The sequence below is a fragment of the Orycteropus afer genome, unplaced genomic scaffold (assembly GCF_000298275.1).
Source record: "Orycteropus afer afer isolate SDZICR_OR568_19922 unplaced genomic scaffold, OryAfe1.0 scaffold00938, whole genome shotgun sequence".
NCBI lineage: Eukaryota > Metazoa > Chordata > Mammalia > Tubulidentata > Orycteropodidae > Orycteropus > Orycteropus afer.
The window spans coordinates 287,232-309,465 of record NW_006922525.1 but is presented as its reverse complement, the minus strand read 5'-3'; the positions used below and the strand labels follow the sequence as shown (position 1 = coordinate 309,465).

The 22,234-nt window shown below is 37.6% G+C and overlaps 1 protein-coding gene across 1 annotated transcript in view; it reads right to left on the bottom strand.

Annotated features, from left to right (window-relative positions):
- TECRL (trans-2,3-enoyl-CoA reductase like) overlaps positions 1–22,234 on the bottom strand; it is a 229,588-nt gene that overhangs the window by 61,861 nt on the left and 145,493 nt on the right. The window contains 2 exon segments of the mRNA XM_007958341.2: positions 6,559–6,664; positions 13,267–13,382. Coding sequence (XP_007956532.2) covers positions 6,559–6,664; positions 13,267–13,382 — 222 coding nt within the window.

Here is a 22,234-nt window from a genome sequence, read left to right as displayed (position 1 = left end):
AAATTCCCATTCTTCTCAATGTTATCCATAATTTGTCATGATCCACACAATCAAATGCTTTTGCATAGTCAGTAAAATACAAGTAAACATCTTTCTGATATTCTTTGCCTTGAGCCAAGATCCATCTGACAACAGCTATGATATCCCTTGTTCCACATCCTCTTCTGAATCCAGCTTACACCTCTGGAAGTTCTCTGTCAATATACTGCTGCAACTGTTTTTGAATTATCTTCAGTAAGATCTTACTTGTGTGCGATATTGATGATATTGTTCTATAAGTTCCACATTCAGTGGGATCACCTTTCTTTGGAATGGGTACAAGTGTGGATCCCTTCCAGTCTTTGTCCAGGCAGCTGTCTTCCAAATCTCTTAGCATAACCAATTAAGTGCTTCCAATGGGGCATCCGTTTGTTGAAATAACTCAGTTGGTATTCCATCTGTTCCCAGAGCCTTATTCTTTGCCTATTCAGTCATTGCAACTTTGACTTCCTCCTTCAGTACCATTGGTTTTAGATCATATACCACTTCCTGAAATGGATGAAGATCAACCAGTTCTTTTTGGAACAGTGACTATGTATTCATGCTATCTTCTCTTGATGTTTCCTGCATCATTCAATATTTTACCCATAGAATTTCTCAATATTGCAACTTGAGGGAATATTTTATTACCATGACAATAATAAGGAGCTCTGGTAGCACAGTGGCTAAAGCACTTGACTGCTAACCAGAAGGCTGGCGGTTCAAACCCACCAGCCACTCCTTGGAAGGAAGGTTGGGCAATCCTACTTCTGTAGTGATGCTGCCTCGGAAACCCAAGGAGGGGTCGCTATGAGTTGGGGCCGACTTGATGGCACATAACAACAACAACAGCATGACAATAATAAAATTGATGTCTTGTTGAAATTTTTAGACAAGTTATTTGCCACAAACCTGGTTGATTATGGTAAGGGTATTGTGATGATTACTTTTATGTATCAACTTGACTAGAGTATAATATGACACTAATCAAAATATTCCTTTTAAGGTATTTAGTAGATTTTATTATCATCTAGAATTAGTTGAACTTAATTAAGATGATAATTCTCTATAATGTAGTGTAAGCCACATCCATTGACTTAAAAAAAACCTTAAAACAAAACTGAGTTTTCTCTGAAGAAAAGGAAATCATGTCTGAAGACTGAAGAAGCTCTTAGATAAAAATTTCCAGTCTATATAGAAGTCAGATGTGACATCCCCCAAAACTGTGTTATCCACTTCCTTGATATAAATCAGATAGATATATAGATATAGATATAGATATATAAGCTCTGGTGGCATAATAGCTAAGACATTTGAACACTAACCAGAAAGCTGGTGGTTCAAACACAGGAGCCACTCCTCAGAAGGAAGACAGGGTCATCTGCTTTCATATACCCACTGTCTCAAAAACCCAATGACTGGTTGCTACAACTCAATGGCAGTTTTTTTTATTTTTTTCCTTATATGTGTATATATGTCCACCACTCATTTGTCAGTTTACTCTACTGTGGTGATTTGTGTGTTCCTGTGTCACTGGAGGATATGCTTACAGTATTTCAAATACCAGAAGGTTTACCCATGCTGGACAGGTTTCAGTGGAGCTTCTAGACTATGACAGACTCAGAATAAAGCAGGAGCCATCCACTTCTCAAAGAATTGGCTAGTGAAACCTTATGAATACCAATGAAACACTGTCTGATACATTACTGGAAAATTTTATGAATAGCCCTGAAACATTTCCTAATACAGTGCTGGAAGATGAGCCCTTCAGGTCAAAAGGTACTCAGAAGGCAACTAGGAAAGGACTGACTCCACAGAGAAGAGTTGACCTTAATGATGTGGATAGAGTAAACCTTTCAGGACCTCCAATTGCTGATGTGGCACAACTCAAAATGAGAAGAAACAGCTGCAAACATCCATTAATAATCAGAACATGGAATATACGACATTGTCAAAAATGATATGAAACACATAAAGATCATTACTGAGCTAAAATAGACTGGATTTGGTCATTTTGAATCAGACAACTATACAATCTACCATGCTGGGTATGACAAATTGAAAAAGAATGGCATGACATTCATCATCAAAAAGAATGCTTCAATATCTATCCTGAAGTACAATCCTATCAGTGATAGGATAATATCCATACACGTACAAGGAAGACCAGTTAATAAGACTATTATTCAAATTAATGCACCAACCAACAAAGACAAAGATGAGGAAATTGAAGATTTTTACCAACTTCTGGAGTCTGAAATTGATCAAACATGCAAACAAGATGTGTTTATTATCACTGGTGATTTGAATGCAAAAGTTGGAAACAAAGAAGAATCACCAGTAGTTGGAAAATATGGCCTTGGTGATAGATATAATGCTGGAGATTTCATGATAGAATTTTGCAAGATCAATGACTTTTTCATCGCAAATACCATTTTTAAACAACATAAACAGTGGCTATACACATGGACTTCACCAGATGACATACACAGGAATGAGATTGACTACATTGGTGGAAAGAGGTACTAGAGAAAGTCAATATCTTCAGGTAAAAAAGGCTAGGAGCTGACTGTGGAACAGACTGTCAACTGCTCATATGAAAGTTCAAGCTGAAGTTGAAGACAATTAAAACAAGTCCACAAAAACCAGAATATGACCTTGATTATATCCCTCATGAATGTAAAGACAATTTAATGATAGATTTGATGCATTGGAAACCAACTGGAATCCAAGAAATTGTAGGATGACAATAAGAACATCATCTATGAAGAAAGCAAAAGGTCATATAGAAGACAAGAAGGGAAGAAAAGACCAAAATACATGTCAGAAGAGACTCTGAAACTTTCCCTTGGCCAGAAAATAGCTAAAGCAAATGAATGAAATGACTAAATAAAAGAACTGAACAGAAGATTTCAAAGAGCAGCTCAAGAAAACAAAATCATTTATTATAATGAAATGTGCAAAGATGTGCAGTTAGAAAATCAAAAGGGAAGAACATACTTGGCATTATTCAAGCTGAAAGAACTAAAGAAATAATTCAAGCAATGAGTTACAATATTGAAAGATACTATGAGCAAAATATTGAATGATACAGGGAACATCAAAGGAAGATGGAATGTGTACACAGAGTCACTGTATCAAAAAGAATTGGTCGATGTTCATCCATCTAAGGAGATGACATATGATCCAGAACCAATGGTATTATAAGAAGAAGTCGAAGCTGCACTGAAAGAATTGGTGAAAAACAAGGTTCAAGGAATTGATGGATGAGCCATTGAAATGATTCAACAAATGGATGCTGTGCTGGAGGCACTCACTTGTCTATGTCAAGAAAATTGGAAGACAGCTACCAGGCCAACTTACTGGAAAAGATCCCTATTTGTGCCCATTCCAAAGAAAGGTGATCCCACAGGAGGTGGAAATTATTGAACAACATCATTATTATTGCACACAAGTAAATTCTTGCTGAAGATAATTTAAAAATGATTGCAGCAGTATATTGACAGAGATCTTCCTGAAATACAAGCTAGATTCAGAAGAAGATGTGCAATGAGGGATATAATTGTGTTGATGTCAGATGGATCCTGGCTGAAAGCAGAGACTACCAGAAAGACGTATTTAATAATTTAATAATAAAATATGATAAATGTAATAAAATGTATAATCAATAAAGAATAATATACAAATAATATATATTATATAAATATAATAATATAAATAATACATAAAATATATTGATAATATAAATAATAAAATCATAAATAAATAGTGAATAAATGTAATAAAGTGTATAAGAAAAAAACACTTGTATTTTATTGACTATGCAAAAGTATTCAACTCTGGGGATCATAACAAATTGTGGATAACATTAAGAAGAATGAGAATTCCAGGACACATGATTGTCCTCATCAGAAACCGGAACAAAAACCAGGAGGCTGTCATTCAAAGAGAATAAGGGGATACTGAATGGTTTAAAATGAGGAAGAGAGTGAGTTAGGGTTTCATCCTTTCATGATACTTATTCAATCTTGTATGCTGAACAAATAATCCAAGAAGCTGGACTATATGAAGAATAATGTAGCATCAAGTTTGAAGAGAGACTCATTAAAACCCTGTGATATGTAGATGACACCACTTTGCTTGCTGAAAATGAATATAACTAGAGACACTTATTGATGAAGATTAAAGACTACAGTCCGCAGTATGGATTACACCTAAACATAAAGAAAACCAAAATCCTCACAACTTGACCAATAAGCAATATCACAATAAATGGAGAAAAGATTGAAGTTGATAAAGGTTTCATATTACTTGGTTCTACAATCAACAGCAATTGAAGCAGCAGTCGACATATTGCACTGGGAAAATCTGCTGCAAAATATCTCTTTCAAGTGCCGAAGAACAAAGATGTTTCTTTGAAAACTTAAATGCATCTAATCCAAGCCATGATATTTTCAGTCGCCTCATATGCATGTGAGAGGTGGACAATGAACAAGAAAGACTGAAGAACAGTTGATGCTTTTCAGTTGTGGTGTTGGTGAAGAATACTGAAAGTAAATGGACTGTCAAAATAACAAACAAATCTGTCCTGGAAGAAATACAGCTGGTATATTTCTTGGAAGCAAGTATGGCCAGACTTCATCTCACCTACTTTGGTCATGTTGTCAGAAGGTACCATTCCCTGGAAAAGGATATCATGCTTCATAAAGAGGAGGATCAACAGAAGAGGGGAAGGCTCTCAATGAAATGGATTGACACAGTAGCTGTAACAATGGGCTCAGGTATAGCAAGGATGCTGAATATGGCCCAGGGCCAGGTACAACAGCAGAACATAGCTAAGAGTCGGAGCTGACTCGACAGCACCTAACAACAACAACACGTATTTATGTATGTATATGTACATATATGTACATGCACATATATGTATATGTACATGTGTGTGTGTGTGTGTGTATTAGGTGCACTTAAGTCTTCACAGTCACCTCTCCTTGGGTTTTGGAAGTGGTAGGTATCTCTACAGATGTAGATTGTTGCCCAATCTTCCTTCTGAGGAGTGGCTTGTAGATTTGAACTGCCAGTCTTCTGGTTAGCGGTCAAATGTCTTTTTATATATATAAAGAGATGAGAGAGTGTCCTGGTGGTGCAATAATTAAGAGCTCCGCTGAGCTAAACTAAAGACTGGATACTTGAACCTTCCAACACCCAGTGATTCCACAGGAGTAATATTTGACTATCTGTTCCTGTGAAGATTTGTTGTATTGTTGTTAGGTGCCATTGAGACTATAAAACCCTATGAGGTATTTCTACTTTGTCACTCTGAGTCAAAATTGACATGATGGCAACTAACAACTATAGCTAACAACTACAACAAAAGTACCAAATTAAAAAAAAAAAAAAAAAATCCAGTACTATCAAGCTGATTCTGATTCAGAACAACCCTATGAGACAGTGTAGAACTGCCCCACAGGCTTTCCAAGGCTGCATATCTTTAGTGAAGCAGACTGCTAATCTTCTCCCATTGAGCAGCTAATAAATAAACTGAACTCTCTACTGCCAAGTTGATTTGATTCATAGCCACTTCTTCTTGGGTTTTTGAGGTGGTAGGTATCTCTACGGAAGTTGTTGTTGTTGTTGTTAAGTGCCGTCGAGTCGTTTCCGACTCATAGCGACCCCATGCACAGCAGAACGAAACACTGCCCGATCCCGCACCAGCCCCACAATCCCTGCTATACTCGAGCCCATCATCGCAGCCACTGTATCAATCCATCTCGTTGAAGGCCTCCCCCTCTTTCGTCGACCCTCCACCCTACCAAGCATGACATCCTTCTCCAGGGAATGGTCCCTTCTTACAACATGACCAAAATAGGTGAGACGAAGTCTGGCCATTCTTGCTTCCAAGGAGCATTCTGGCTGCACTTCCTCCAGGACAGATCTGTTAGTTCTTTTAGCAGTCCATGGTACTTTCAGCATTCTTCGCCAGCACCACAACTCAAAAGCATCAACTCTTCTTCGGTCTTCCCTATTCATTGTCCAGTAGATTGTCCAAATCTTCCTTCCAAGGAGTGGCTTGTGGGTTTGAACTGCCAGTCTTCTGGTTAGTGGTCAAATGTCTTAGGTACCATGCCAGCAGAGCTCCCTAGGGACATCCAACTGCCATCCTTTTGGTTAGCAACCAAATGCTTTAACCAGTGCAGCACCAAAACTCTTTATCTATATCTATCTCTCTATCTATCTATCCACACACACACATACACATATCTACAGCTCTCCTTTGACACACAGACGGTTGCCAGGAGTCCACATTCACTTGATGGCATCTGTTTTTTTTTTTTTTTTTTTTTTTTTTTTAATTAATAAAGGGTACCTCCAATGAAAGAAGTAACACAGAAAATGACTTTACATACCAGATAGTTAAAGATATGATGACAAATCGAAGAAAAAAATCTAGGCTTGAAGAAAAAAATATGATGCCTCATCTGCAGATGATTCCATATGCAAAATGTCTCAATAATAATTAAAATTATAAATCATAATCCCCACCTTCATCAAATTCTTCAAAGGTGTGTGTCCTCCAGAAACTTTGTGAACAAATAAGGTTTCCAAAAGATATCGAATGTAGTGTATACAATGGCAAAAGCAGGCCAGGCTGAAAAGAATATAAAACATAAATACATTAAACCTCCTTCTGAAATTTTAACTTGTGTTACTTATATGACTTTACACATTTTTTTTTTTAGTTTACTGCAATATCATATTCAGCAGGATGTAATTAATTAATCAAAAAACAGGTATTTTTCAATATTTGTATTCTATAATTTTTCCAATATGATTTAATAATAAAAGTAACTTTTTCACTAATCTTTGTGATTTACTTCTGATGGCAGAAAAAGTATTTTATAATACCAATCCTAAATCATTATGCTTGCACCTGCCCCAAGAATAGATATAAATATAATAATTGCAAATGTGTTCCTATCAAAATGCTGAAGATTGAGGCTGAAAATTTACATGTTATAAAAATATGCAAAGCCAATTTAGAATGCATTTGACATTTTCTAATATTCACAATAACTTTTGAATTGCCTGGTTGTCCTTTAGCAAGTATCATATATTGAGAAATTCTGAATTTCATTTTCTATGTAGTCATAATGTGACTTTTTACTTTTATTTATTTAATTTTTGCCTACTTAACATATTTTATCTCTTTATGTGTGTGTGTTTTCCTTGTTGTTGTTATAATTTTAAGTATACACTGCTTCTTGCCATTTTTATATAACTAATTTTTTAGAAAATAATTGTCAAATCAGATTTATTTTCATGATTCACTTGTATTTCTAAGTTTTTAGGGGCCAGTTTTTCACAAGTGGACTGCCATGTCATTCTTCCTATCTGGCTTAATCTGTAAGCTCCACTGAAACCTGTCCACCATTGATGATCCTCCTGGTATTTGAAATATTGGTGGCATAGCTTACAACAGCACAGCCACCACAGTACCACAAATGGACAGAGAAGTGGTGAAGAAGAATGCGGCATCAGGATTGGAGGAAGACAAATTAAGAAATGTGATATGTAGATGACAGAATATTGGTTGCAAAATGAAGATTTGAAGCATTTACTGATATAGAAAAAACACTATTATCTTCAGTATGGATTACACCTCCACAAAAATCCTCACAACTGAACAAATAAAGCAACATATTTATAAATAGAAAGAATATTTATGTTATCAGGGATTTCATTTTACTAGGATTCAAAATCAACACCTTTTGGAAGCATCAGTCAAAAAATCAGATGATTTTTTGCAATGAGTACTGCAATGAACTAATATGCTACAAAATAATTTTTTAAACTGTTAAAGAGCATAGACATCCCTTTGAAGAATAAGGTGTGCCTGATCCCAACCATGATATTTGAAGAGTGTTCAATCTACTTCTGTAGAGATATCACCTCTGAAATCCAAAGAGTTTGCTATGAGTCAAATTGACTGCATAGCTGTGTATGAAACGTGGACAATGAATAAGGAAAACTGCATAATGCATAAGAATTGATGCATTTGAATTGTGGTGTTGGCAAAGGGCACTGAAAATTCCATGGAATGCCAGAAAATGAATTAATTTGTGTTGGAAAAAGTACAGCCACAATGCTCGTTAGAAGCAATAATGGCCAGGCTTTGTCTTACGTATTTTGGTCAAACACTCAGATGGGTTCAGTCTCTGGAGAAGGATATCATGTTTAGTAAAGTAGAGTGTCAGTGCAAAAGGGGAAGGCCCTCAATGAGTTAGAATGACACAGTGGCTGCAACGATGGCCTCAACGATTTTTAGTATGGCTGGTCCAGGACCGAGCAGTGTTTCATTCTGGTGTACATAGGGTTGCTATGAGTCAGAACCAGTACAATGGCACCTAAAACAACAAAAATACTTTCATGATTATATTTAAAATAATATATTTTGTATCGATGCCTATACTCATTTTGTTATAAATAAAAATGTAAAATTTCAAAAGCTTTACTTTTCCAAAAACTTAACATGGATCAAATATTACAAACTTAAATCAATGTGTTGAGCACAAAAATTAGCATGCAATTTACTCTGTAAATACAAACATTGAGTTGCTATTGGGAGTTTATTTTATCAAAATGGATTTGTGATTTCTTGTATGAGTAACAGTGACTGTATAGAAAACAAAAAATCAAGTAAACAAACACAAAGAAACCTGGTTAAGTCTGCAGTGCATTTAATATTATTGATTAAAAAAAAAAACTCACTGCCATCAAGACAATTCTACTCATAGCAACCCCTCCTTGGGTTTCTGAGGCGTTATCACTATGGAAACAGATTGCCCAATCTTCCTTCTGAGGAGTGACTGGTGGGTTTGGACTACCAGCCTTCTGGTTATGTAAGAGATATGTCCTGTATGATATGGATATAGATGTAAGCCATAGGGAACATACTGAAAAAGTTAAGAGACCAAGCAATGGGATATCTGGAGAAGGAACTTTCTAGGAAATAAGACACAACCTGCATACATTTTCAGAACAATTGCTGAAATAAAAAATTATCTAATGTGTTTCCAATGAGGAAATAAGTATTTCTTCTCTTTCGTTGTTTATTTTAATTAATTAATATATTTTATTTTTCATTTTTCTTCAATATTTGCAATGTTCTTCTGTTGTTTCTTTTGTAGTGGAAATTATATGAATACTTGAGGAATAAAATGTTCAATTATTTGAGGAAGCAAAAAAAAAGAAAAGAAAAGAAAGGAAGAAAAAGAATAGGCTAAGATCAACCATAAAGCAGAGCCCAAATGAGAAACATGATTGAAGCTATGGTATCTCTAAATTAGGTCACTTATGTACTTTACACTGCAACATTAATTGGAATATAGAGACTATATACTCTCCCTATAGACTATATCTATATATAGACTATATATAGATACCATATGAAGCTACAGCTTTACTAATTGAACATATGCCACTTTGAACATGAATAATAATCCAATAACCAAGTTTTATTTCATTCTAAAGTAGTTTCATTCTATTTAACTCTGTGACTTTCCTTCAAAATCATTTTCTTCTGGCCAGGGTTAAATTAACTCTGAGGCAGAAGTATGTTTGTATCTCTTTGTGCTTGTTTATTTGTTACTTTTCCATAAAATCACTATTACTAATTCAATAAATCACCAATTCATTTTAATAAAATAAATTCCCAGTAGTGACTTTATATGTTACAAATAGTAAATTAAATGTGGATTTTTATGCTCACCTCTTATTTACTATGTAAAATCTGATTCCTTCTGAGTTTTTGATTAGCAGTTTTTGAAATTTTACCTTTTCATTTATAAGAAAGGTTTATCCTTTCTTAAGCAATGATTAATGTATGAAGGTTATGGGAAAAGAACACAACCTCATTTACAGAGTTTCAAGGAGACCTTTTACAAAATGTGCCACGTTTCTGTTGATGAAGACAATGAAGAAGATGTATGTAAAATAGATTGAAAATAGAGGTGTTTTGCTGATAGTGATGTTTGAATTGTTGAAGAAAAACTAGAAAGATTCTAGATGTTTGGGAGAACTAAGGGAAGGCAATAAGTAGAAGAATGTAGAGTTTATAGAGATAAGCATATAAGAGATTGGGAATGAGCTAACATGGCAAGATTCATGAGATATGAGATATAAACAGTGGTAAAGTATTCAAAAAGTTTAGTATAGTTGTATCCAAATCAGACAGGCAATTAGTGAGTTCTGAGAGCAGAAAATATTCCTGGGACTGTTTTTCTTTCCATCCCTGAGTGTGAGTTTATGAATCATAAAGAAACTGTGGTCTCAGTCCCAGTGTGCTAGTTCATTCTTGATCCTTATTGTGGGAGGAGACAAAATAACTTAAATCTTACTTCTTGTTGAGTGAAAGAAGAACTACTGAGGTACACCTGGCTGCAGGACCACTTTTTTCACTGCAAATGGTAGGGACAGATACTCTGAAGGAGATACAGCCTTAGTTACAATATGCAGAGATTCCTAAGTGTGGCTGTGTCATGCTTTCTGTCAGAGAAATGTGCCTTCTATCTAAGATAAGGAGAAAACTACTTTTAAGTTGATGCTAGACTTCAAATCAATTGGGAAATTAACATTGCATATGTGACAACCGGCTATTACATTTGAAACTTAATCTTCTTAACTTTGTGAAGCCACATCATTCTGAAGTTGGGTTCCCTTAGAAGTCTGTGCTTACACTATAAATCCCTACTCGACACCTACATTTCAAAAAATAGTGTGTGTGTTTCTGCTCTAGAATGAATCAATAAAAACTGGATATGTTTGCTATTTTGGAACAATGTGTACCAAATACTTTCATCAACTGAGATGTTATAAAACATGCTGCATTTGTGTTTAAGAACAGTAACCAACTTCTAGTCAATTCCTTTGAGAATATCACTTTGAATAAATTGTTTTTTTCACCCTCATGCTGCTTTGTATTTCTGGTAAATGCTATGCATTTGATCCAAGTAAACTAGTATTATTAGATTCTTCTTTCCAGTTTCCCATACTTCTCTTTTTCCAAGATTCATTGGAAAGCGTCTTCATTTAAGAAAAAGAATGAAGTTAAATGTCTTTAAAGTCCAGAGAAAACTCAACTTCCACTGACCTGACCACCATCCCTGAGAGCCAATCTCTCTTTCCTCTCTAGACTTCTGCTGCACTGGCTTTCTTTCTGCTCTTAAAATTCACCAAACTTCTGCTTTCTGCAACAGATGAAGATTCCTCAAATTCACAAGTAAAAATCTGACTCACATCAAAAAATAAATAAATAAATAAATAAATAAATAAATAAATAAATAAATAAAATGAAAAAAACAAACCTTCTATTGTCATTCTCACAGCAAGGCCCTCTCAGAACTCCCATATCAAGTAAGGTTGCTCTCTTTCTTGCTTTCATAGGATTCTATGTGAAATATATATTTGTGCACTTGGTTTACCTATCTATTCACTCAACACATCATTTATTGAGTATCCCTTAGTTAGGTAATATTTTAAGCAATGAAGATAGACTGGAGATCAAAATACATCCATTTATAGAATCTTCACTATTTCCTTATTGTGAAGACAAGTGAATGTTTACATCTATATATAATTAAACAATGGTAAATCATATAAAGAAAAAACATTTTAGCAAAATCTTTGTTATTGAAAATGAAAAGTAGTAAAGTTTACATTGAGTAAGAAATTGATGAACCCATAAAGGAAGCTTGAATAGGAGATAATGAGGAGGTAAAGAGAACAAAAGAAGCCCTGGTGGCTCACTAGTTAAAATGCTTGCCTGCTGACAAAAGGTTGGCAGTTCAACACCATCAGCCCCTTTGCAGGAGAACAATGTGACAGTCTGCTTCCATAAAGATTACAACACTGGAAAGCCCATGGTGCAGTTGTATTCTGTCATCCAGGGTCACTATGAATTGCAATTGCCTTGATGGGAGTGGATTTTTTTTTTTTTTTTTTTAATAAAAAAGTGAGGAAAGAGGTATGTCATGTCCATAGGCCCTGGTGTCAAAGGAAATATGGTAGGTATGAGGATGAGAAAGCAGGTCAGTGTTGATGAGTTACAGAGACCAAAAAAAGAGGAAAGTTTTCACACACAGAGAAAGGCCAAGTTTGTTCACTTTATTATAATACTACTATTACATAAATATTTATATTTCTTTAATTCATTTGGAAGAGATTTCAATGAAAGGAATTTAGTTAAGGTCTGAATTTTTTTCTTTTAACCAAATTGTAATCCTATATTCTAATTACACTATTTTATTTGATATACCTTCTTTAGGGACAGTAACAAGGAGAGTAGGGAAAGATGGTAAAGAGAGAAAGATGACATGCACAACATGCTAACTATAATAGTTATATAGTCTGTTTTGGTAGTTGACTTATCCTTTTTCCCCATCAATTTATTCATGTTGTTTTTGTTGTTGTTTGCCGTCGAGTCGGCCCCGACTCATCGCGACCCCTCCTTGGGTTTCCGAGGCAGTATCACTACGGAAGTAGGACTGCCCAACCTTCCTTCCAAGAATTTATTCACAGTATAATTTAAATTTTAAATTTTGACTTATTAAAGGTAACTTGTAAAAATATTTTTACTGTTACACTTTAAGTCATCGTTCTGTTCATCTTTATTGTTTTCTTTATCTGTAGATAATTTTTTCGGGGGAGGTAGTATACATTGTCTAAACTTCATAATTTCTTTTTTCTTTTAATGACATTTCTGAATTTCCAGATTTCTCTTCTTATTGATATGTTGTTGTTGTTGATGTATTAGAATTAAAATGGAGCATTATTAAATTACCTCTACTTTGCAGTATAATTAAGAGTCCATTATATATAAACTGGAAAACAGTTCATGTATACACTGTTTGGGTTATTTAAATGCCATTTTTTCCACTAAAATTAATCTGACTTTATTGAGACTTATAAACAAAGTGTAATAATCTAACATCTGGATACTTGTTCCTCTCTACCTTAATAGATAAGTGCTATATATATCACTAGAGTCCCTGGGTGACAAAAACAGTTAAGTATCAGGCTACATTAGAACTGACAGGTTTGAAGTTCAGGTCCACCTAGAGGTCCTACAGAAAAAATCTGATAATCTTTCAAAAGGTCACAATTATGAAAACCCCATGGACCTCTTACACACTTGGAGCTGTCTTGAGTTGGAATTGACTCAAGGCAACTGTTACTAGTATATGTATCACTTACTGTACCACTGGATGTCGTAATGTCCTAGAACTCTCTTTCACATCATATATATATGGGATCCTCAAATAAAACAGGAGGTATATTAGCAGAGGTCCTGTGTATTCAGCCAAAAATACCTGAAAATAAGAAAACAATTTAGATTAAACTATATATATATATATATATATATATATATATACACACACATTGTTGTTGTTATGTGCCGTCGAGTTGGACCTGACTCATAGCGACCCCTTCTTTGGTTGCCAAGGCAGTATCACTACGGAAGGAGCTCCTTCTTTCCAAGAAGTGGCTGGTGGGTTTGAACTGCCAGCCTTCTGGTTAGCATTCAAGTGCCTTTGGCACTATGCTACCAGAGCATATATATATATATTTTTTTTTTTTTTCTTTTCCAATTGTGATTTGGGTGAAAACTTACAGACAATTCACTTTACCTACAACAGTTCATGAACATTTTGTTTCATGAAATTGATTTCAATCCCCACAATATAATAGCTCTCTTCCCGCTTCCCCCGTGGTTACCTTTTCCCTCTCTCCTTCTGTCCAATGTACTCCAGTGCTCTGAGCTATCTCCCTGTGCACATATTGCCCTTCTGATCTCCCATGATAGATTGTTCTTACTCACTGCTGTCGAGTCAGATCTGACTCATAGCAACCCCTCCTTGGGTTTCTGAGGCAGTATCACTACAGAATTAGATTGCCAAATCTTCCTTCCGAGGGCTGGCTGGTGAGCTTCAACCAAAAGCCTTCTGGTTTTCAGTAAAACGCCCTAGGCACTATGCCATCAGAACTCCTTTATTGTTCTTAGGAATAAACCAAAACCAAACTCACTACTATCTAGTAGTTTCTGACTCATAGCAACTCCTTGGGTTTCTGGTATCTCTACTAAGTAGATTGCCCAATCTTCCTTCTGAGGGGTGGCTGGTGGATTTCCACTTCCAGCTTTCTTATTAGCCACCAGAGCTCCCAGGAGTGTACACACTGGGTGTAAATGTTCACCCTATATGTCTAAACAGTATATTTAGTTGTACAGATGCTATCAAATTTTAAGTGAAATAAGGTTTACTTATGATAATGAACCTGTCCACAAACTTGATCTACTGCATGAACTGGATTTAGTAGACAGATAATACACTAGCTTGCATTAGGCTTCAATGAGTAAAATATGTATTCATCCACCAACTAGACTAGGGTCTGTGGATACAGTAATGAACAAAACAGACAAGATCCTCCATCTAACTACATTAAGCATGCTTTTGAATTAACATGTTATTTGTTTCAATTTTCTCTGAACTCTTCAATTCATTATAATTTAATAAATATTTTTTTAATATAAATTACTTTTAACTAGTTAGGATAGGTGCTAAACAGCTTCAGGATAAATGGAGAAAAGATCAACATTGTCAAGGACTTGATATTACTTGGTTCTACAATGAACACCAATGGAAGCAGCAGTGAAGACATCAGATTAAGGCAGAACATACTCAGTCTGTAAAACAAAAGAGACTGGAAAATTTCTCCACTGGTACTCCCCCTCCCTCTCTCCACTTCTTCTTTTCACATGCTTCTTCTGCTTCTGTGAAAATGCTATCTAGTGTCCTTCAAAAGTAACTAATGATCTCATATCCCATAAATCCTGGAAACAAGAAGTATAAAAGCACCACACGGCCTTTTTTCAGGGCTCAGTCCCTGGATATCAATCCACTGAGTCTGGTGCTAGCACAATAAAGTCCTTTCTTTTTCACCATAGTGCTCAGTGTTAGTGTTTACCTTGGTGGCACCAGTAACATTTCTGGTGCATTGGCCAGGAAACCTTCTTGGTTTCACCCTCCTCAGTCACTTGAGGGACCGGTAGCATGCCTATTGCTGACCCCAGGAAGCTGGTGGCCCAGGCCAGACCTTGATGTGGGGAAATGACCTGCTGAGTGTACTGGTGTAATATTTGACATTATGTGGGTCACTTACTTTGGGGTGAGAGCCAGCCCCACCTCTGATTCCGAGGACTTAACAGGAGGAGGAACGGCCACCTTCCAGACATCTGAACCACAGTAGGTTACAGGGGGGCCCCACAGTCAGTCAGTCAGCCTGCCAGTAGGCAGAAGGAGAACTTGATCAACTCCCAAAGCACCATCTGAGTATCATCCAAGTTTGGTGATGAGACACCACAGTCACCCACAGGTAGTACAAAATTTTGGGGACTGGTATGTGTACTGGTGAGCCTGTGTGTGTGTGTGTGTATGTGTGTGTATCTGTGAATGTGTCTGGCTGACATATTAAGAGATCAGAAAGCTGGGAGCATGTGCTGAGCTGCTCTCCTAACTGGTGGTGACCCTCATACCACTAAGGGAGATGAGCTGGCCGATAGCTCAGCAGGACTTTCAGGTAAGGGGCTTATACTGACTCACAAAAGCTAAGAGGTACCTGAAAAATCCTCATGAGAGGAACAGGAAGAGCTCAGCGAAGCTACTAGTGGCTATGTTGTGTTGCAATGGGGGGAGGGGGGGGCTCAGAGTCAAGAAGGAACCCCACTACAGATCATGTTAAAAAATTTTAAAAGGGGATTTGGTGCACAAGATTATGGAGTAAAGTTGCAGGCAGGGAAACTTAGAATCCTTTGTGAATTAAAGTGACCAACTTTCTAGGTTGAGTGGTCATCAGAGGGAATGCTGGATAAAAAAGCTGTTATGAGAATCGGGCTGGTGGTAATTGGTGAGCCCGGTCATCTGGATCAATTCCCCTACATAGACACATGGCTTCAGTTGGTCACAAGCCTATCCCCATGGATCCAAGGGCTAATTAGTCTGGTGATGGTTTCTTGGAGCCACAACCCAAAGGAGGAAAAGAAAGTTTAAACATCACCTTCTGCTTTACCTTAACCCTCAAGGACTCCCATTCTTCAGGAAGTGCTGGAGGAGCTGGCATCCCCTCCTTATGCCCCAATATACCCATCTTTAAAAACCCTCCAGCCACAGACACCACCCCCACTCCTTCCTGGCTCTACCAACAGCTCAGGGCCAACTCCAAATGTGGCCAGCATTGACCCATCCTACCTCAGTTCATATACCCCATCACTTCCCTCAGCCTCTACCATCAGCCTGGGGGCTGCAACTCAAGCCAGGGCCCGCATTGGGCCACCCCATCTCAGTCTGTACACCCCATTGCTTCCCTCAGCCATGCAAATGGTTCTCTGAGAAATGAGGGAACCCACTTATATGGACTTGGATGGCCAGGTCCAAGGAGGACAATGCAACTTAGTTTATCAATCATTCACCACCAATGACCTCCTCAATTGGAAACATCATACCCCACCATACACTTAGAAGCCCCCTAATAGACCTCATGCAATCTATCTTCCAAGCCTATAACCCCACCTGGACAGATTGCTGCCAGCTTCTCATGCTATTCGATACTGAGGAACAGAGATGAGTATTGCTGGCTGCTGTCCAGTGGGCAGAGGAGAATGCTCCAGCAAGAGTAAAGAATGCACAGGTGTATGCCAAGAGATGCTTCCCAGATGAAGATCCACATTGGGAATGAGAGGGAAGGCCTTTGGAACTTGGAAACTTACCAGGAAACCCTCCTGCAGGGGTTGCAGAGAGTCAGTCAAAAAGCAATCGACATTAACAAGGTGATTGAAGTCCTACAGGATACAGGGGAAAGGCCCAGCACTTTCTAAGAGAGGCTCTATGAAGCATACAGACTCTATACCCCATTTAACCCAGAGAGCCAAGAGAATCAACAAATGGTCAACACTGCCTTAGTGAACCAAAGCACAGGAGATATTGACCAAAACTTCAAAATCTGGAAGGTTTCACGGGCATGAACTCCACCCAACTTTTGGAAGTAGCAAATAAAGTCTTCAGAAACTGAAACCAGGAGACAAAGTGTGAGGTAGACTGGTAAATGAAGAAAAAGGCAGACCTCATTGCACTGACACTCACCCAAACTAGGCTGGGCCCATCTAACAACTGAAGAAGAAGAAATGAGAGACCTGCATGCAGGAACAGTGGGGAGGGAAGGCCTCCCCTAGGCTGAGATCAATTTGTCTACTGCAAGGAGAGAGAACACTGGAAACAAAATAATAAAAAAGAAAAACCCAGACTACCAAAAGAAACTGGTCTATTCAGCATGACCAAAATGGAATTCTTTGAGGACTGAGACAAACTGAGTCCAGTTGCCCACCCTCCACAACCCATGGTCCAAGTTGAAGTAGAGGAAAAGGTTATTGACTTCAGGAGGAAAAGCAATAACGCACCAGGCTGAAATCCTTAATTTACTGGATACGGTGTGGGATCCTATTCAAGTCGCAGTAGTACATTGTAATAGAAACCAGAAAGAGAATACACAGAAGACTGGAGGAAATCAGAAAGCTAACCAAGAAGCCGAAAAGCAGCCATGGAACCCATGGAAATCGTTACCACCATCCTCTCCTCCCTTGGATGTCAGAAGCCAGCCCAACATATACACAAGAGAAAAAAAAACAGTGGCTACAACAAGAAGGGGAACTCTGGTAGCATAGTGCCTGAGCACTTGACTGCTAACCAGAAGGCTGATGGCTTAAACCCACCAGCCACTTCTCGGAAGGAAGATGAGGCAATCTACTTCTGTAGTGAAACTGCCTTAGAAACCCAAGAAAGCGTGACTATGAGACGGGTCCGACTCCACAGCATAGAGCAACAACAAAAACAACAACAACAACAAGGGGCCAAGCAGGATAAAACTGGGTGGCAACACTTACCCAACAGAAGAATAGTAATCTCTGGGTTACTAGTCCCCTCCCTTATCAGCAACTTTCACTCAGACATTCATTTGGACCGGGGGCCAAAGAGCAGCTGCTGGGAAAGTATTTTTATATCCCTCGACTCTTCCTAACACTCACAAAAAGAGCCAGCCAGCAATGTGCAACTTTTTACAAAAACAATCCATGATGGGGTCCCTCACCACTTCCTGGCATCTTGTCTGTAGGAGCTGTACCTTTTGAAAACCTGGTGGTAGATTTCACTGAGCTACCCAAGAGTGGTGGCTAACACTATCTTCTAATAATGGTGTGCACCTATTCCAAATGGGTGGAAACCTTTCCAGCCCACACGGAAAAAGCCAGGGAAGTAACATGAATCCTGTTATGGGAAATCATCCCAAGATAGGAACTCCCCTTGTACATAGGATCAGACAATGGACCAGCATTTGTAACAGAAGTAGTACAGGAAACAGCTCAGGTGTTGCACATGAATTGGAAACTTCATACTACTTAAAGGTGCCAGAGCTCAGGCAAAGTAGAATGCATGAATAGAACTATAAAAACTGGACTCAACAAACTATGGCAAGAAGCTCACCTAACCTGGCTGCAAACCCTTCCTTTAGAACTGCTAAAAATCAGGTGTCCCCCACAGAAAACTACAGTATATTCCCCCTATAAAATCCTTTTCACCAGACCCCTACCTCTCCTTCATTCCATGCCCAGAACACCCAAGAAAGGGGTGAAACAAAAGTTAGCAATCGGCTAAAAGCACTGGGTATAGTGTCAGCACAGATATCTAAATAGGTGACGAAAAGACTCTTCATAAACCTTTTCTCTCCTGTACATGCATTCCAGCTGGGGAATCAGGTGTAGGTTAAGGACTGGAAACTAACCTCCCTGAAACCTAAGTAGAAGGGATCACTTACTGTTATTTTAACCACCCCTACAGCAGTCAAGGTTGAAGGCATCACTCCGTATATTTAGCATTCCAGGATTAAAAGCACCATACCCGATGATTCTGACAATTCTTGTGTACTCCCTGTAGCCCTAAGATCCATTAAATTGATTATCAAAACTGTGTTGGATAGAAAAACTGCCTCTCTTATATTATGGCTTTCTAGATATAAGTCACTGAACCAAAGTTTAGAACAAATCATTCAGGAAGACACTGAGGCTCCTTAAAATTTAAACAGAATGAAGGCACCTCAAAGGGGGGAATGAGGCAGGACACACTCAGCTTGTGAAACAAAAGGGAGTGGAAAATTCCTCTACTGGTACTCCCCCTCCCTCCTTCCACTTCTTCCCTTCACATACTTCTTCTGTTTCTGTGCAACTCCTAGCTAGTGTCCTTCTAAAGTAACTTCAAAAGTTATTCCATTGCCTCACATCCCATAAATCCCAGAAAAAAAAGAACATATAAAGCACCACATGGCCTTTGTTCAGGGCTCAGTCTCTGCATGTGAATCCACTGAGTCAGGTGCTAGCACAATAAAGTCCTTTCTTTTTCACCATCCTGCTCAGCATTAGTGTTTCCCTTGCTGGCTCTGGTAACAAAATGACATATTGTATTAGGCAAATCTTCTGCAAAAGACTTCTTTCAAATGATGAAGAGTAAAGATGTCTCCTTGAAGACTAAGGAGAGTCTAACCCAAACCATGGTATTTTCAATTGATTCTTATGCATGTGAGAGCTGGACAATGAATAAGGAAGACCAAAGAAGAGTGGATGCTTTTGAGTTGTGGTGGAAAAGAATGCTAAGAATACCATGGTCTGTTAGAAGGACTAACAAATCTGTCCTGAAGAAGTGCAGCCAGAATGCTCATTTGAAGCAAGAATGGCCAGACTTTGTCTCACCTACTTTGGTCATGTTGTCAGAAGGAACCATTCCCTGGAGAAGGATATCATGTTGACAAAGTGGAGGGTCAAAGAAAAAGGGGAAGGCTCTCAATGAGATGGATTGACACAATGGCTGCAGCTATGGGCTCAGGTATAACAAGTATCGTGAGGCTGGCACAGGACCAGGCAGTGTTTCGTTCCACTGTGCATAGGATCCTTTTCAGTTGGAGACAAGTTGACAACACCCAACAACAACAGCAACAGGATTGGAGCTATAGAAAATAACAAAAGGTCATCTTTGGAAGAGTCAGCTGAGATTTTAAGAGAAAAAAACAATGTATAAATTAATAGCTCAAAATAAAAGAAAATATTGAACCTAATAAATCATTTTCCTCAGAAACAATGCAACAGATTTTACTGATGATCCAAACTGTTATAAACATACTTCTTCTGTGTATCCCTAGGCCAAAAGTTATATCATTTTTTAAATGGATGAACTGTCCCTGTCACTGAGTAGAATGAACTACATAGTCACTTTATTTCTTTTCCTTTCCAAGGCCTTATTATCTTGAACATAATTTATTTGACAGAGATTCAAATTGAGGAATCTGCTATCTATGTTAGAAATGTTTTATTTAGATTCTAATGAGTCTTAGTGGGTAGTTTAAAGAATTGGACTGGGTTATTTGATATATGAAAAAAATTGGAAAGGTAATTGGAATAAAACTATATGATTGCAAAATGAGTAAATTACAGATTATTTTTCTCATCATTTTCTGAATATAGTGACTGTCCATAATTCTGCTTTGCATTGAAGCTAATGCCAGGTTTAAACCACTCTCTGGATTTTTCAAAAAAAGAGAGGAAAAATAATTTGCATTCCAATGTTTATAAAGAGAAAGAACACAGAATATGACAATGACAAATTTCATCATATCACTACTTTGTTGTCTTGGCTCATTTTCATCATTTTCTGAAGAAAACTTGAAGTTGCACATTTTTCTCAAGTATGTAGGTGTGCATATTAATTAGACATCATGTTCCCATCTCTGGCAAGAATTTTCAGTATGTAGAGGGTTAGGAATGGAGTTCTGGTAGCGTAGTGCCTAAGGCATTTGACTGCTAACCAGAAGGCTGGCAGTTCAAATCCACGAGCCGCTCCTCGGAAGGAAGGTTGGGCAATCTATTTCCGTAGTGATACTGCCTCAGAAACCCAAGGAGGGGTAGCTATGAGTCGGGTCTGACTCGACAGCGCATAACAACAACAACATAGGGTTAAGATACATAACATATATGAATGTTTTTACATATATGTGTGTTTATATTTATTTATATAATGTATACACACATTTATATGTGTTGTTGATGTTTGTTGCCATCAAGTGGGCTCAGACCCACAATAACTATATGTATAGCAGAAAGAAACATTGTCTGATCCCATACCTTCATCAAAACAGCTGATATGGTTGATCCCATACTTGCAGCTACTGTGTCAGTCAATCTCATGGAGAATTTTCTTCATTTTTGCTGACTGTCCACTTTACTAAATATGATGTTATTTTCTAATGAAGATGTAGTTATTTATATGTAGATTTCTCCTTCTGTAATTCTTTCAGTAATATTCATAATCTATCAAGTCAAGTAAGAATTCACTGCTCATTGAGTCAAATACACAGTGATAATAACAATTCAACATCTGATAAATTTCTTATAAAATAAAACCAAACCAAACCAAACTCACTGCCGTTGACTCTCACTGCCAACTCATAGCTACCATTCCCTGGGTTTCCAAGGTGGTATCTCTACAGAAGTAGATTGCTCAACCTTCCTTCCAAGGAATGGCTGGTAGGTTTGAACCACCATCCTTCTGGTAAGCAGTCAAGTGCCTTGGGCACTATGCCACCAGAGCTCCTTATTGTAAAATAGTATCATTTTAAAGAGTATATTAACTTAATGACTTAGAACATGACTGATTATTCATGTCATAAGGAGAAAATATTTACCACTTTTGAATATTTGATGTTAGAGTCTAACCATTATTCTAGATTAATAAACATTATATATATAATAGAAGTGCAGCCAGAATACTACTTAGAAGCTAGAATAAATAGATTTAGAGTCATGTTTTCAGAAGCGACCACTCCCTGGAGAAGGATATCATGAAGGGTATAAGTACAAGGTCCAAAAAAATGGAGAAGACCCTCAATGATATGTATTAACACAGAGGCTGCCATGATGGGCTCCAGCATGGCTCTACTGTGAGGATGATGCAGGACTGTGCAGTGCTTTGTTCTGTCGTGCATAGAGACTCTGTGAGTCAGAACCATCTTGACAGGACACAACAACTACAACAATCTGTTTTAGTACAACTAAACATTTGTTGTTGTTGTTGTT